This window comes from Callospermophilus lateralis, chromosome 18 (assembly GCF_048772815.1).
Source record: "Callospermophilus lateralis isolate mCalLat2 chromosome 18, mCalLat2.hap1, whole genome shotgun sequence".
Taxonomy (NCBI): Eukaryota; Metazoa; Chordata; class Mammalia; order Rodentia; family Sciuridae; genus Callospermophilus; species Callospermophilus lateralis.
The window spans coordinates 55,834,171-55,852,246 of NC_135322.1; the positions used below are offsets into that span (position 1 = coordinate 55,834,171).

The 18,076-nt window shown below is 39.8% G+C and overlaps 1 protein-coding gene across 4 annotated transcripts; it reads right to left on the reverse strand.

Moving 5' to 3' along the window:
* Nucleotides 1–1,970: 1,970 nt before the first annotated feature.
* On the reverse strand, nt 1,971–16,889 carry Tmem170a (transmembrane protein 170A). 4 transcript variants are annotated; one of them, XM_076838815.2, is made up of 3 exons: nt 16,660–16,889; nt 8,113–8,214; nt 1,971–5,666 (listed from the first exon to the last, which is right to left on the reverse strand). In XM_076838815.2, exons 1-3 carry the CDS (start codon nt 16,790–16,792, stop codon nt 5,536–5,538), a joined length of 366 nt encoding a protein of 121 aa, XP_076694930.1. In that variant the 5' UTR covers nt 16,793–16,889; the 3' UTR covers nt 1,971–5,535. The 4 variants fall into 4 exon arrangements, with proteins under 4 accessions (XP_076694930.1, XP_076694929.1, XP_076694931.1 ...); XM_076838814.2 differs by having other exon boundaries at nt 8,044–8,214; XM_076838816.2 differs by lacking the exon at nt 16,660–16,889 and adding an exon at nt 16,328–16,397 and having other exon boundaries at nt 8,044–8,214.
* Nucleotides 16,890–18,076: the final 1,187 nt, after the last annotated feature.

The window sequence follows — 18,076 nt, forward strand, 5'->3', positions numbered from 1 at the left end:
AATTTCAGTACAGAAAAGTACACTGTACCAAAATGCTGAATTTGAGATGTTATGTTGTAAAGAAATACTGTGTATAATTATGTGCAAAAGTATATGTATTAAATAAGGTGTCTTTGGATAGAAACACACATAAAACAAGGTTACATGCTGGTCATTTGACAAAGGTGTTCTGACCAGCAGCTCATAGGAGTCTAAAACCCTGGAGGAGAGGTTATTAGAGACAACAGTATAAATGTTAACTACTGTCAATAACTAGAATCCGCTATATTCTAGAATGCAGACATCCACATGGATCTTTCTTTCAAGTTGATCCATATTATAATACAAACATATAATCTTTATTTTTTTCAGATGAAACATTTTAATTATAATCTAATTTTGGGATAAAGTAATCAGAATCAAATGCAGGTGAGACATTGATGACTGCCATGCTATTTGTTTTTTTTTTTCAACTGAAAGTTGCTTCTCACTGATACTCTGGACTGGACTGGATCTATGTCATCCAGTCCTTGAGTTATCTAAATCAGGGAATAGATTAGACATGTGAGTAGAGACATTACAGAAGGCTCTATACTAGCAAACTTAAAAAAAAAAAAAAACACAGCCCAATCCATCTATCAAAAAAACTATCTCCTTTAAGTGTACAACTATTTTCATATATATTCAAAGACATGAGCAATCACCATCAAATCAATTTTAGAATATTTTTATCACCCCAAAAAGAAACCCTGCACTCATTATTAATCATTCCCATTTTACCTGATCACCACATCTGAACATTCCATGTAAACGGACTCATATAATGTGTGACTGGTTTTTCACTTTGAGCCACATCCCTAGCCCTTTTTTTTGAGATAGGGTCTCTCACCAGGTTGCTTACAGCCTCAATAAATTGCTGAGGATGGCATTGAACCTGCAATCCTGCCTCAGCCTCCCTAGCTGCTGGGATTATAGGCAGGTGCCACTACACCTGGCTCTTAGAACCTGACATTTTCAAAGCTCACCTAGAAGTGTTCAGTCATGAAGCTTTACCTTTTGAGGAATTGCCAAACTGTTTTCCAAAACAGTTGCACCTCTTGATATTCATGAGATCCCGGTTTCTCCACACCCTTACCAACACCTTGTGTTTTTGACTGCAGGGTATGCAGTGGCAACTGAGTTTTGTTTTTGGCTTGGATCTCACTAAACTGTAACTCAAAACCCTTTTTCCAGTTGCCCAGATCACTGGGATTACAGGCACCTACCAAAGCCCTGGTTTCTCATTGTAGTTCTTTTTGGAAACTGAAAATTCCTCCCCTGCTGTGTCCTGAATACCCATAATCTCAGGGGCTTCAGGTCGAACTATGTGCATATCCTCTGCTCTGCACTCTAGCTGGCTACTAGAATCATCCCGTTTCTTGAACTGAGTGGCAGTCACATAACTTTTTACATATATATATATATATGTTATCAGGTTATACATTTAAGGTTTTTGTACTCTATTGCCTGTTAAACCTCAACTAAAAAAAATTACAATGAATAGGCAATCCCCTGCCAGACAATGTACATCTACAATGTCAGCAACTGTAGCAGTCATTTTATGACCATGAGGTAAACTACCCAAATTGGAATAATCCAACTAGCCTAATTTGGAGTTTTTCTTCAGGTAGATTTAGTGTTGAAATTATTAGCTTTTCATACATTACATCAATATTCATCCATCTCAGCACAGAATCACACAAATATTGGTGGTGATACATGGCTCACAATGTGGAGTTAATGTATCAAAGGCATATGTAAATACAGTGTAATCACATCTTTGAACAAGAATTTTCCTACAAATTAGTAAAAAGTTGAACATAAAATAAAGTTCAACATACATGTTAAATATTAAGTTACTAAAAATACCAAAAACTAAAGTCACACAATTTTATTACAAAAGATTAAACTCATTAGCCACTAAAAAAGAAATGCAGTTCCAACTCACAGGATTTAAAGTAATTCTTTATTGATAAACATTTACACTTGAATTAGAAATGTCAGTAGAAAAATAAAATTTAAATAAATTTCTATTGTACAAAGATTTGATCCTTTTGACTGTTGCAGTTAGTGAAATAACCTAATACAAAATGTTATGCTGATTTGGTCACAACCAGCCTTACAGAATGCGCAAAAAGAAATGCAAGTTCACAAAAACTTTCTGCGTGTTGATCACTGATGGCACCAGGGCTTCACATTCCAGGAAATGGTTCCTCAGGGACAGGAGGCGTGTGCTGCAGTGTAGTAAGAACTTTATACAAACCAGAGCAGTCAGAAAGGATATTGGAATCAAAAGTCAACATACCATGTAAAAACTTAAAAAAACATAAGGAAGGATTTAAAGTTCATTATTTGCATGAACTGTTTCTCACTAGTTTAAACGTTTCATGAAAATTAGTATCCTGCTGCAAAAAAAAAAAAAAAAAATAGCTAATAGCACAGAGAAAAATCTTTCTCATAATATTCATTATGCATTTGTTTATGAACTTAAGTTCACAAAATGCCTTTACCCCAAAATCCTATTAAAGAATCAAGAAATCAGCTTTAATGGTTGGGGGCTGCCTCCCCACATTAAAAAACCGTTTGGGGTGGGGGCAGTGGAAGCACAGCTAGGGGAGTGGTGGTTACATTTCTCTCTAAGAAAGTCAGTTGTTGGCAAGAGTTCTCAAAAAACTATATAAGGTAAATGTTCAACATAAATGCCAATATTCTTCCCTCTGAGCAACCACCTGCAAATAAATCTGTATTTGAGACAAGGAAGAGAGAAAGAAAAAGGGAGGAAAAGAGAAAATCAAAGTGGAATACATTCTTTGCTTAGCATTCAAATAGTTTTTCCCCCGAAAACATTTCAAGCTACACAGCGCAATCTATACATTCATTCACAGGAAAATGCTTCACATACTGGGATGGAGGAAACATTTAGCAATTTAAAGATACAGTTTATATTTGAAGTTTTTAAAGAGTAGATAATCAAATAAGAAAAAGATGCCTAAATTTCAAAATGCCTAAATTTTTGTCTTGGCTCTAAAAAAGGAAAAAAAGAAACCAACATTTTAATCATGGATCAATACGTTGAAAAATTAGATTTCAGGGGGAAGGATCCAACTACTGGCCCACATGTTTGTGACATATCCAAAAGAATGTTTTAGGCAAGAAAAAAGCATTTTTTTCAACAGAAATGATCTAAAACCATTTCCCAAAAGAAGGGATATAATACCCATATTTCTTAAACTGAAGGGATATTTTCTAAAATAACAGCTTTTTCAACTGAAAACTGTAATCTTTAAATATTTGTTGGAAGAAAGATTTGAGCTTATTTTTTTGTAGCACTGAGAACTGAACCCAAGAGTGCTCTACCACTGAGTTACCACCCCAGCCTTTTCACTTATTTGAGATGGGGTCTCACTAAGTTCTCTGGACAGGACCCAGACTTCTGATCCTCTTGCCTTAGCCTCCTGAGTCACTGGGATTACAGGAGTACATGCCCAGCTTAGATTTGAGTTTCTTGTTGGGGATTTTGAAAGGAAATTCGGCTACACTCAATTAGTTTTAACAAGCAGTCTAATTTGTTAAAAGAAAATGTCCAGTGAATTTTGTAATTCCTTTATAATTTTTCTCTATGAATTCCACTGGCAAATGTTCTCCTAGCTTCTTCTAATCAGAAGCCAGAGTGCATTTTGTTTTAAATGGAATAGATTCATGTGCATATGACCTCGTGGGATGTCAGCCTTAATCTCATAATGAAAGTTCTCCTTTAAAAATGTCAGAATTAAGGAGAGGTAGAGGGGGCAGTGATACTGACCAAATTATATTGTTATATTGTGTGCACATGTAGGAATATGTAACAACAAATCCCAATATTATGTACAACTATAATGCACCAAGAAAAATGTGGAAATAAAGAAAGTCAGGGTTAACTATCAGAAGTTATTTTGAAAACAGGTAACAACATTGATTGTATTCTAGACAAACAGTTTAGGTGGTAAGGATCAAATTACTTAATTTTTGCAATGTTTTTCCTTTTGAAGGTCAAAGTTTTCAGGCCTTTTAATAAAAAAGAAAAGCAGTAGGATAAAAATTAAAATAGCTAAAATTGAGTTTAAAAAACTTGATATTTAATTCTCTTTAGGGGTATCAATTTTCTTGAAAAGAAGTGTAAAGAGCAGAATGGGGACAGATCTGAAAATAAAACTTCAGGCACTTAATGGGAGTAGACACTCAAAAATACTGCACAAGTGGCTGAAGAGTCACCACCAGGTAAACACATCAAGACTAAGGAACCAATAACCACCAATGCTATTTTCAGCTGTACTTCTATAATTGTCTCAAGTCATCCATCCCAGTCACTAAGAAAATCTATAGCAGAATGTTTTAAGTATCTTATTTGTGCCTCAGTGTCCAAGAATATTCTAAACAATCTTGCTTAAAATTTTCAACTTAGCTGCTTCAGAGGATATGTAGATTTCTAATTAAACTAAATAAAATAAGCCAAATTAAAAGAGGGCTAGGGTTGTAGCTCAGTGGTAGAGCACTTGCCTAGCATGCGTGAGGCACTGTGTTCCATCCTCAGCACCACATAAAAAGTATTATGCCCACCCACAATTTAAAACAAAAAGCAATAGGAAAAAGTATAGAAATCCTTTTTCTTTCTTTCTTTTTTTTTTTTTTAATTGCCAGCCAGGTGTAATGGTGCATTACTGTAGTCCCAGTTTCTCAGGAGGCCCAGGAAGGAGGATTGCTTGAGCACAGGAGTTTGGGGCCAGAACATAACAAAACCCTCTTAAAAAAAAAAAAAAAGAAAGAAAAAGTCAATTAGCTAGCGTCTTTTAATCAACTGTAAAAAAACAAACTCATATCTCTTAAAATATTAAAAAATCAGAGGTCAAGATAGTTATACATAAAACATCACATTCTCATCAGTTATACTTTTAATGGTGGAACCAAAGTCACTACTTGAGTTATACTTCAACTTATTTCCTGTTACATTTCACCAAATTTGCTCTCAAAGCTATACTCAACCAAAACCTAGTTGGCTTTACTGTCATGAAGATACAGTGAAAGAAGAGTTTCCCAAATATTAATCAAGATTAGATCAACTAAGATTTTAATGCAGCTTATTCTGCTCATGTTAAATACACCAATATTGCCCAGTTCTCTGAAATATGCAACATTCATGAAATATGGATTTTCTCACCAAATATAGTAAGGGATATTCCAGTGTAAGGGAGGCCAACCCAAAGGCACAGTTGGCCTGGTTTAGGTAAAGATATGTGTGTAAAACTTAATCTACAAAAAAGAGGCCAAGAAACTTGTTTTGTCTTGGTTGAGAATGGATAGGAGTCCAAAAAGATCTTCAATGGCTACAGCTTCAAACTGAAGAAATATCTGATATGTTCTTCACATTCCTGTTGAACCAAGTTGCTTCCACTTGAAGAAATAAAACACACTACACTCCATCATGTATTCTCTGAGGATTCTAGAAAACTTAGGTTGGACACCTCAGCATAAGGGTGTATGCTATAGAGTAGCTAAAATCCGTAAAAAGGAGACCACCACCACACAGAATGTCTGTCCAGTGCCCAAGGTCAAGGCTTCAAACGGTATCATCTCCTTCCCTGCTGCTCGGTAAACTCCAGCAATTGCTGCACCTGGTTCAAAAATTCAAGTACATTGAAGAAAAAAAAATGAGGTCAACAAAATCGTGAAACTTAGCACTTAAAATTCTACACTAAGAAGAATGTTCCAGATTTTTTAACTTTAAAATTTAAATACTATAGAAATGTCTTGTTTCCCCTATTCTTTCTGCTGATCACCTGAGGTTTTGTGGTTGTTTGTTTATTTCAAGGCAAGGTCTCACTATGTTGCCTAGGCTGGCCTCAAACCTACAATTCTTCTGCCTCAGTCTCCCAAGATTATTCTACTTAAGTATTCTTCATATAGTTTGCAAATCACTGACCTGTGATTTTAGATGTAGACTCCATAAAACTCAAAGTCTCCTAGATTTACTGAGTAGAATAATCTGGAAGTAATAAGATCACAAAGAGCAATTCCTTCATGACCTTGACTGTGAACTCAAAAACATCTCTTTATTCCTGTGCCAATTAGCCCCATGCCCAGCATTGAAGAGGTACGGAATAAATGACAATCTTCTAAGTGAGACTGAGTAAGAAATGTTCAGGCCACAGGAAATCCCTGCTCTACCTTGTTATATTCAGGGTTCCCTTCAAGAAGGGGAAGAGGAGGGAGTAATGGGATGGTAAAGGAAGAAAGGAGGACTCAGTCTAAGCCATAAAGTTCTTAATTCAAAGGGTACACAAAAACAGAGATACTTAAGGGTTCTGTTTTAGCCTCATGCTATTAACTTTCCTATGCTAGTCACTGTAACTGCCTAAAAATTGAGAACACGAAACAAAAAACACCTGTGTCTACCCAGATACACACACACACATATATATGAACAAGAAAAAAGAAGAGTAATTAGCCAAAGTTGGTTTTCTTGAACATTCGACACTCTAAAATGCCTACGTCCACTGGCATTGTCACTAATGTCTGAAAGCACATCTCACTGGGATTCTTTGTGACGTAAGCTTAAGCTACTTGAAATGGGTCCTAAAGTGGTATGTATTTATTTTTATTTTTTTAAACCAGGAATTGAACCAAGAGATGCTTAACCACTGAGCAACATCCCCACTCTTTTTTATTTTTTATTTAGAGATAGGGTCTTGCTAAATTCTGAGGCTGGCTTTGAACTCGTGATTCCCCTACCTCAGCCTCCTGAGTTGCTGGGATTACAGGCATGCGCCACCATGCCCAGCCCTAAAGTGGGATTTAGATAATGGAGAGCAGAAAGGAAAAAGCCCACCAGAGAAAACAGCAAATGGGAAGGGAATAAACTCCACCCTAATGCCTAAAGATAGAAATAAACACAGCATTTATACATAATCACTGCAGAGCAGGCATCAGTTTAGATGCTTCATTGTGTGCACTATCTCGTTCAGTCATCACCCAGGCTGTAAAACGGAGATATACACATATTATATATAAATATATTTGGTACCAGGGAATAAACCCAGAGGTGCTTAACAATTAAGCCACATCCCAGCCATTTTTATTATTGTTTTTGGTACCATGCCAGGGTCTCACTAAGTTACTGAGGCTGGCTTTGAACTTGTGATCCTCCTGCCTTAGCCTCACCAGTTGCTGGGATTACAGGTGTGCACCACCATGCCTGGCAGTATTATCCTTATTTTACTGATGAGAAAACTGAAGCTGGTGCCTGGGGCCAGTAATCAAGTGTAGAAACTGGAGCGCAGAGGTCTCTGCAACTGCAGGAGGTGATGCCATCAACAGAAATTGGGTCACACTGTCTCAAAACAAAAAACAAAACAAAAACCCTGAAGTCAAAGAGACCAAGGAAATTTCTGCTTAAAGCTCAAGGTTTAAATTTCCAGTGAAAAAACTAAAGTGACAAATTTGTGGGACTATTAAGTGTCTGTGTTCTATGAATGTATTTATGTTTATATGTATACCTAAAAAAAATGCAAACTATGGTGGTTATTATTAATATATATCATTTTTTTATTTTGCTTTCTTAGTTTGCAATTTATATAAAACATGTTTATATGCTATTGTGAGCTTAAAAATAATTTAAACTTATTATTCTCACCATTGTAATTGTGTCCTATGACATGAGCCAAAAGCCAAAGAGCAAAACAAAAACAAAAAGCAGGTTTAAAAATACAATTATTTTAAAAATAATATCCATGTTTCTCTAGTTATTTCTGAGAAAGTTCTAAGGGCCAGGGGGAAAGGAAATAAACAGAACACAAATCAGGTACTTCTCAGGAAGTCAAAGATTAGCCAAACAAAGGGGAGTAAGAAAAAACAATACATTAAGGAATAGGACCTAAGATTAAAAAACACTTTTTATTATTTATCCTACTCAGATGTTTCTAAAACAAGTCCTGAAATTAACTGACTTATCACATTAAAAGTTTTTGACTGGTATTTTAATGTCTAACATACTTGTCAAGATTCCAGCAGTAATTGGTCCCACGATGCCCATCAACAGGATGCTTACAGACATGAACCTACCATATTTGTGATGTCTGAGGGTGAAGAGGGCCAGTAATCCAGCGGGGACATGAAAGAAGAGGGAGGACACCAGTGCCCACAGGAACACACCATACCACATCTCTGTGAGAAAAGAGAAAGGCAAGCTGCAAATCACTCACCTTCCCAGTTAACTTCATTTTCAAAATCATTCAGCTGCACTACAGGTTGGTTCATCAGTCTTATGTCCAAATACTGATGGTTTCAGCAAGTTCAGCAAATGACCACTCCCAGGCTACCACCTGCTTTTTGTACTTAAGGACTTATCTGAATCCACTAGAAGATTATAAACATAAAACTTCTTTAAACCTAGTCTGTTCACTTAAGTATTGTCTACGACAGTTTCCAGCTTCAAGGGCAAAGCTGATGTTATGGTTTGGATGAGATTCCCCGCAAAAGCTCCAGTGTTAATGTTAACATAGGAATGTTTAGAGGTGGACTGATAAGATTGTGAGGACTATACCTGAATCAGACCATTCTAGTTTGAATGATCTGTCTGGGTGTTAACCATAGCCAGGTGGGGTGTGGCTGGAGGAGGTGGGTTACTGGGGGAGCACCTGGAAGGGACTATCTTCCTTGCAGCGACCGCACTCCCTTCCTGACCTGCCCTGAGCTGAGCAGTGTTTCTCTGACAGGCCCTTGAGCCATGTACTTCTGCCTCACCTTGGTCCCAGAGCAAAGGACTCAGCCAACCACAAACTAAACCTCTAGAACCCATTAGCCAAAATAAACTTTTCCTCCTCTTAAGTTGTCAGATATTTTGGTCACAGTGACAAAAAAACTGACTAACATATCTGACACAGGAACAGAGATCACATAGCCTACAAAGTCTAAAGTATTTACTTTCTAGCTCTTTACAGAAAATATTGACCAATCCCCGATAAGCTACCTACAGTCTCAAACTGAAACAACAAGCATCTAGATCTGTAAAAAAATCCAAATAATTTTCCAACTATGTGAAGCACAAGATTGAGTACCAAACTGAATAGGCTAACATGCAGCAGATGCCTGTTGCCCTTTCCTGTCTTTGATTATCTAGTCTTCTAAAATGGAAAAGCTATTCCAGTATATTCATGCAACAGTCTCTTAAAGACAATGCAGTAAATATCAAGCCATCACCTGCTATTAGGATATCAAAGCTCTTTCTTTCTTTGTACCAGGGATTGAACCCAGGAGTGCTTAATCACTGAGCCATATCCCCAGCCCTTTATTATTATTATTATTATTATTTTGGTACTGTGACAGGTCTCATTAAGTTGTTGAGGCTGGCTTTAAACTTGCAATCATCCTGCCTCAGCTTCCCAAGCCACTGGGATTATAGGCATGCACCACTGCACCCTGCAGGATATCAGAGCTTTTTAAGCTGTAAAATAAACACCAGAAAATGTTTGTCTTGAAGAAAATGGCAGGTAAGAGATAAGGCAGGTTAGAAGAGCTAGTTCCTAAGAAGAGACTCTACCCACTCTTAAGATGACTGAAAATGAGCACTCTCCCCCACCCCTTTTTGGTGCTGGGGATTGAACCCAGCATGATAAGCACACACTCTACCACTGAGTTATGAGCTACACCCCAAGCCAACGTTAAAATATTTGATCACCAACTATGTTTAAAAAAAAACTGTATCACTTAGTCACTGTGGTACATGCCTGTAATCCCAGTGGCTCAGGAGGCTAAGGCAAGAGAATCATGAGTTCAAAACCAGCTTCAGCAACTTAGTGAGGCTCTAAATAACTAAGCAAGACCCTATCTCTAAATAAAATATTTAAAAAGGGCTGGGAATGTGGCTCAGTGGTTAAGCACTCCTGGATTCAAGCCACAGTACCAAAAAAAACCCCTACATCAGGTCCCTTAGAAAATAGACTAGCTATCCTCATGAACTATCCAAAAGAGAGAATGAAGGTGGCACATTAGCTAAAACTCAATATTCACCGTTAGGCTGGGGCAGGGAAATACCAGGCAAAGGTAGAGATCAGTGCTCAGCTTAACCCAGCAGGGTTTTTCCACCAGGTACCACTGCCATGTCCACTGGATAACTTTATTGGGGTGGGAGGTGCTGTGCTGTGCTTTGTAGGAACATGGAACAGCATCTCTGGCCAGAAGCAGCACTCCCCCACAGAAGTGACACAGAAGTGTCCACTGGATAACTTTGTTGGGGTGGGAGGTGCTGTGCTGTGCTTTGTAGGAACATGGAACAGCATCTCTGGCCAGAAGCAGCACTCCCCCACAGAAGTGACACTGAAAATATCTTTAGACATTGACAAATGTCTACAAGGAGGCAAAATTGTCCTGATTAAAAACTAGTAGCTTGCTGGGTGGCCCAATGGCACACACCTATAATCCCAGTGACTTGGGAGGCTGAAGCAGGAAGATCCTAAGTTTGAGGTCAGCCTCAACAACTTAGCGTGACCCTGCCAAAATAACTGGCCTTGGGGCTGGGGCTGTAGCTCAGTGGCAGAGGGCTTACCTTGCAAGTATGAGGCAATGGGTTCGAACCTCAGCACCACATAAAAATAAACAAATAAAATAAAGGCATGCTGTCCATCTACAATTACAAAAAAATTTTTTTAAATAAATAACTGGCCTATTTTAGTTATTTGCAAATTCTATTAAAAACACATTTAAATCATGCAATATGGACTATAAATACTCATACCCCAAGCTTAAAAAATTTAAGTACATATTATATAGAAATAAAAATAGTAGCTCTGTGTCCCAGAGTTTAATCACCAGTACTAAATAAATACATATCTGATAAGATTGCGGCCTTATAAGAAGAGATCCCAATCTCCAAGAAGAGAGATGATCCTAGTCTCTCTTTCTCTCCCTCCCTCCCTCCCTCCCTCTCCCATATCTATCTATCTATCTATCTATCTATCTATCTATCTATCTCTCTCTCTCTCTCTCTCTCTCCCCTGCCATGTGGAGATACAGCAACAAGGCAGCCACCTGCAAGCAGAACATGTTCTCCTCACCAGAACATGACAATGACCAGAACATGACAATGGTGGCATCATGATCTCAGACTTCCAGCCTCCAGAACTAAGAAAATAAATGTCAGGGGCTGGAGATGTGGCTCAAGCGGTAGCGCACTCGCCTGGCATGCATGTGACCTGGGTTCTATCCTCAGCACCACATACAAATAAAGATGTTGTGTCCACCAAAAACTGAAAAATAAATAATAAAATTCTCTCTCTCTCTCTTAAAAAAAAAAAAAAAAGAAATGTCTATTGTTTAAGCAATTTATTGTATTTGTTTTGTTAACACCACCAGGAGCTAAAACACCATTCCCACCTCCCCTGGAGCATGGCACCTGCCAAGTAGACCTACCAGACCCACACCTCAACTCCTCTAAGAGCTTAATAGCCAATTTGTGAACAGTTTATAGCAGGTCGGCGCTTCCCCAAGTTTCAGAAGGGGGAAGCATACTGCACCCCTACAGCCCTAAGCCACATCCACTGGCTACTTCAGTGCCTACATATTTTATATAGTTCCACTTAAGTCACTTCAACTAGAAAAAAATGTTTTATTAGATGAGTAGTACAGTTTATAAAAGCACTTTTCTGATGGATGGGATTTTTACAGGACTCTTAATAGCAAAAGCAAAACTGGATCTATAAAATGCTTTTTTAAAACCTAAGTGATTTCCCTTTAATCTACTGCACCTTAATTTTCCATCTATTTAATAGCTATTTATTGATTGCCATGTAGCACTTTCATCTCCCTGGCTCAATAGACTGTCAAAAATATTTGTCTACATATCTTACAGTATTTCCTTGTTCACTGCTTCAAATCAAGCACATTATCTTCAGTTCTGTTTACCTTGGCAGCTATGTTAGTCTATTCTGTGCTGCTCTAACAGAAATATTTTGGCTCACAGTTCTGGAAGCTGAGAAGTTTAAGACTGGGAGGTTACATCTTAAGAGTCAAGCATAGTGGCACACCCCTTTAATTCTAACAACCTGGGAAGAGCAGGAAGGCAAATTTGAGGCCAGTCTCAGCAATTTAGACCATGCTTTAAAATTGTAAAAAAGGGCTGGGGCTGTAGCTCAGTGGTTCAGTATGGCTGGGTTCCATCTCTAGTACAAAAAAAAAAAAAAAAAGAGAGAGAGAGAGAGAGAGAGAGAGAGAGGTGCTACACCTGGTAAGGGCACCCATGCATGTAACACTGCAGAAGTGTCAAACTGAGGGGAAAAGACATGGAGCGAGTGCAAGAGAGCCAAACCTGCCAGGTGTGGTGGCACACTGTAATTCCAGCAACACAGAAGGCAGAGACAGGAGAATTCCAAGTTCAAGGCCAGCTTCAGAAACTTAGAGAGGACCTAAACAATTTAGTAAGACCCTGTCACAAAGAAAAAAATAAAAAAGGTCTGGGAATGTGGCTCAATGGTTAAGTGCCCATGGGTTCAATCAATCCCTGTTACCAAAAAAATTAAAAAATAAAATAAAAAGGACTAGGGATAGCTCAGTGGTATAGTGTCCCTGGGTTTAATACCCAGTGCCAAATAAAGATTATAGACCTGTGCCACCACACCCGGCTTAAAGTCAGAGTTCTAAGTACACCACAACAGTCCTGGGGATGACAGTCCTATCGGATCCCCCAACTCCTGGAGTCAGATTGCCTTGAGGCTCATCACCCAGCAACCTGCACCTCTCCACTGTCCACTGGGAGACCCTTCTTTCTTTTTTTAATATAACAGTAGGTTTCTTCCTTTTTCAAAAATATTTTTTAGTTATAGATGGACACAATACCTTTATTTATTCATTTTTATGTGGTGCTGAGGAGCAAACCCAGTACCTCACATGTGCTAGGCAAGTGCTCTACCACTGAGCCACAACCCCAGCCCTGGGAGACCCCTCTCTTTACAAATCCCACCTACCTACAAGGAGTATGCCTGTTCCATTCCCTCCTCTGTAACAACTTGCCTTTGGGACTCTCACTACCAACTGAGGCCTGTCACCTCTCTCCTGACACTGCTGCCAGCCTGCCCACTTACCACTGGCCTTCCTCACCCCAGGGGTCTCTTGACCCTGATCTGGCCTTCCATCTTTTCTCTACACAAAGCCAGTCAGTCATTGTTATTGGAGTCAAGGTTTCTTGTAGGGGTGATGAACATATTTTCAAACTTACTGTGGTGATAGTCATACAATTCTGAAATATACTAAAACCCACTGGATAATACATTTAAAAAAAAAAAAAAAAAAGCAAGTCAGATCATCCCTCCTTCCTCCTCAAGTCCTGCAAGACTGCCTTCCAGGATCTGATCTCATCTCCACCTTTCTTCCCTACCCCATATTCCACTCAGGGACACTGAATGTCTCCTAGTTTACTCAGAAGCCTAGGTTTAGAAAAACTGACCGAGTTCACCTACTTGTTTGACCTGAAACATAAGGTCTGAGAAAGGAACACAGGGCCAGCTGAAAGGAGCCTCTAAATCTGGAGCCCTCTTGCCTACAGTTTCCTGTTTTCCTCGATTCCTTCAGATCTCTGCTCCAATGTCACTATCAAAGCAATCCTGCTCACCTGATGTAAAATAGCAGTCCATAGCCCCTTACACACACATAAGGGGCTATGGACTGCTATTTTCCATGCACCCATTACACCAAGCATAACAGCTAAGGGTGAGACACAGCCAGGAGGGTATGTGCTTACCACCACATTCTGATCACCTAACTTGAAGTCAAAGGGCTACACCTCATACATGTACTCAGCCAAATGAATGAATGACTCCTGGTTATCAATACCTTCAAGTTACATGTCCATGGCAGCAATGGTAAACTCAAGAACATGTTGCAGTTTAATATTTTCAGAACCATTTCTGAGAGCAAAACAATTTTCATTGCTACAGATTCTTTACTATGATGTAACTATCATCCCAGATCCCTTAATCTCAATCTTTTCTTAAAGGGAACTAAAAGCCAGACAGACTAGATAGGACATTCTATTCCAAATTATCACCCACATATGACATTTAATTATGAAAGGATTAAGGTATCCTTAGGTGGAGAGATTTGACAAACACCATCTTCACCAAATGGTCAAAGTTACCATTATCAGTAAAGGTACACATTTACATTATCACCTGATACGATACTCTAACAAGTGCAAAATATCACACCTGTTGGAACATTCTGATAAAAATGTTTTTAGTTGTAAAACATGAAGAAAAATCAAAGAGCTGGGCGCAGTGGTGCATGCTGTAATCCCAGCAGCTCTGTAAAGTGAGGCAGGAGGATCATGAGTTCAAAGTCAAACTCAGCAAAACTGAGGGGCTAAGCAATTCGGTGAGACCCTATCTCTAAAGAAAATACAAAATAGAAAATAGGGCTGGGGATGTGGCTTAGTGGTCGAGTACCCCTGAGTTCAATCCCCAGTACCAAAAGAAAAAAAAAAAAAGAAAGAAAGAAAGAAAGAAAAATCAACAAACCTAGAATATTAGACATTCTACACAATTAGCTTAGACTGTTCAAAAGTGTCAGTCTCAAGAAATTGAAATAAAAATAGAAGAATATTGTTCTAAGTTAAATGAGACAAAAGAGACATAACAACTAAATGCAATGTGTGAACCTTGTTCAGATCCCCCCAAAAGAAGGGGGGACCATTTGATCAATTGAGGGGAGATTTAAATAAGGCCTATTTGATCACTGTTAAATATCTTAGGAGTGATATAATTTTGTAGCTATGAAAGAAAATCCCTTGTGTTAGCAGCTACATGCTAATGTATCAGACATTAGTGCCATGAATTCTGCAACTTCTTTTGAAAGGGCTCTGGAGGAAGTTAAAACATGAGTATGCATATATATTTATAGAAAAAAAAGTAAAAGTCATGCACCCCCATGTTTTAATTAGTGATGGATCAAATATATGATGGTGGTCTCATAAAATTATAACATAGCCTAAGTATGTAGTAGACTATACCATTTAGTGTTGTGAAGTACACTAATATTCACAAAACAAAAATGCTTAATGAAAAGAGAAAAACTAGGGAGTGGACAAATTATATTGTGATATTGTGTGCATGTACAAATATGTAACAAATCCCACCATTATGTACAACTATAATGCGCCAATAAAAATGTGGAAAAAATTAAATTTTAAAAAAGAACTGCTTGGCTGGGGTTGTGGCTCAGCAGTAGAGTGCTTGCCTAGCACGGGCGAGGCCCTGGGTTCAATCCCCAACACCACATAAAAATAAATAAAGATATTGTGTCCAACTACAACTAAAAAATAAATATTAAAAGAAAGAACTGCTTAACAAGCCCCAGTTGTTAAATGATGCATGACTGTATCACTGAATCCTAGCACATGAGTAACTGCTATACTATTCTTTCAATTTTTCAGGAGGTTTGAAATTTCCCAAGTAAAGTTGGGGGAAGGGGGAAGAATAAGGAAACAAAACCAGACTAACCTAGTCATGGTAGTGTATAAATGTTTCAGGTTTTGGACAGGGTCTCCAGAATGTTGTGTATTTTTGTTTTCGGTGTCAGCTGTGCTCTTAATACTTTTTGAAACAACTTGAGCTGCCAGACTCTCATTTTAGGCATGATTACAAACTACCATCTTCATTCACCCCCAACACCGATTACCATCATCTTGTCTGCTACTTCACCAACCTGTGAGAGAACAGCGCTAGACATGTGATACACAGCAAGTCCCAGGTGTCCACTGAATGGTGCCTGCCAGTGGCTGCCCAGTGGATGACAAATCACAGGTGCCTTGTTTAAGACTGCAGTCCATCTGCCTTCCCTTTGCACTGTCTCAGGCCCAGTTCTTTGTTTACTGGGTCAGTCAACCGCCAAAGAACCCCCAACTCCCCCTTCAATCGCCACTCGTCTGACTTCTGGCCTTTAAAGGTCCAATACAAATAACTATGCCCGCCTCTCGAAGTCTTTATTAATCTTCCTAAAGGAGGTAATTCCTCATCTCTAAGCACTGACAATTCTATTTTGTATTACAACTTTGAAAACCCCACCAGGCCGAGCAGAAGGTCAGATGGGGGTAAGAGGAGTTAAAAAGAATGTGGGTCAAAGACGCACAAGGCGTGGTGGGAGAACCGGCAACAGGTCTCAGAAAGTGATTCCAGGAAGACCAGAGGGAAAAGGGGGTGGGTTTGGACCGGGTGCCAGCGATCAGCAGCCGGGCTCCTGGAGCAGAGGGGCTGAGCTACAGGCTACAGACAAAGGAGGGGTGGGTTCTGACCGCTGCTCGGCCAGACCGACGCGATCCAGCCAGGGTCCCCGCGACAGGCGGCCAGGCGTCATTCCGCGCCGCCAACGAGCCGGGCGCGACTCTGAAGCAGGCGCGTTCAAAACTGCAAAACCCAAGACCGGCCCCTCCTGCCTCCGGGTCCACCTGCGGCCGCTCCCTCCAACTTCGGCCTCCGCGCTGCCACCGGGTGGCGGGGCCCCGGGGACCTGCGAGGACGTGGCCGGAGACGTGGATCTGGGAGCCTGAACCCAGCTCTGGGAGAGAAGTCGCAGCCCGCCGGCCGGACGCACAGTGCGCAGGCGCGGGGCGGGGCGGGGCCGTACCTGGGAAGGAGCAGAGAGAAGTGGAGTTGGGGCACAGGGTCCCGTTGCCCACCCGCGGCACGAGCTTCAAGCTGAGGATCTGCTGCAGGAGTCCGGCCGAGCCCCCGCTGCCGCCGCTCCCCTCGCGCTCCATCCCGCCGCCATACACCGCATAAAGATTAGGGGAGAGCGCCCGAAGTGCTGCAGCCTAACTCCCCGCACCTCAGCCGACTCAGCGTCACCTTCGGTCGAGGCCCTCTTCCCCCCCCTTAACGGCGTGGCCAAGAGATAGTTCTTCCTTCCAATCACAGGGCGCCGCCAGATGGAAGGGGCGGGGTGAAAGTTGTCTCCGCCTTTGACGTTGCGTACGGCTGGCCAAGAACTAGTCCCCCGTGGGTTACGCCCCCTACTGGAGAATCTCCTGCTCCTTCGGAGCAGGCTGGCCTCTGCTCTTCTCTACAGCGCCACCTATAAAAAAAATAGGCCAATTGCATACGTCCTGTAAGACAAAAGATGGAAATTTAAAAGGGGTCTGACAGTAATCATAACAAATTTGTTGATCTTAGCAACTGTTGTTCTAGCTAGTACTGGATCCAAATATCTATGAGGTTCTTTCTTTTTTTTTGCGGTAATGAGTATTGAACCCAGAGAGTGGTGTCCTACCACTGAACCATATCCCTATCTATTTTTTATTTATTTTATATTTTATATTTTATTTATTTTTATGTGGTGCTGAGGATCAAACCCAGTGCCTCATACATGCTAGGCGAGCACTCTACCACTGAGCCACAACCCCAGCCTTATTTTTTATTTTGACTCAGGGTCTCTCTAAGTTGCAGAGGGTGGCCTGGAACTTGCCATCCTCCTGCCTCAGCCTTCCCTTATGAAGCTTTTTTGAAAAGAACATGAAAGTTCTGTAAAGCTAACTACGGGAGAAAGATTCCATTCAAAGACCTGTGTGGGAATAGGAAGGGAGACTGTGTATATATGTGGTAAAGTTTTTAAGTGAAGTGAAAATTTAAGAGAAATTCCAATTCAGTACTGCGAAATTGTATCATTTCCCTTCAGAAATGTTTAAATTAAAATTTAAAAATCAAGACAAGGAATAAACAAATAGAGTTCTCTGAGAATTTAGTAAGAATGAGAGGTTTCAACAAATTTCAGAAGACGGTACAGCTGTATAAATAAATACTTATTAAATATTTTATTATGTGTCACCAAGCCAAATGATAGCTATGCAATATCTGATTAGCCTGAACATCTCAGTGAAGTTATTATTCCTATCTTATTTTATGCCTATTTCACAGGATAAACTGATATTTAAAACACATAATTTGGCCAACACCACAAAATTAATAAATACCCAAGATGAGATTTGAGCATAGGTATTATTTCCAGAGCCTACCCTTTATACCATGTTTTGTAAAAGGAAGCCATA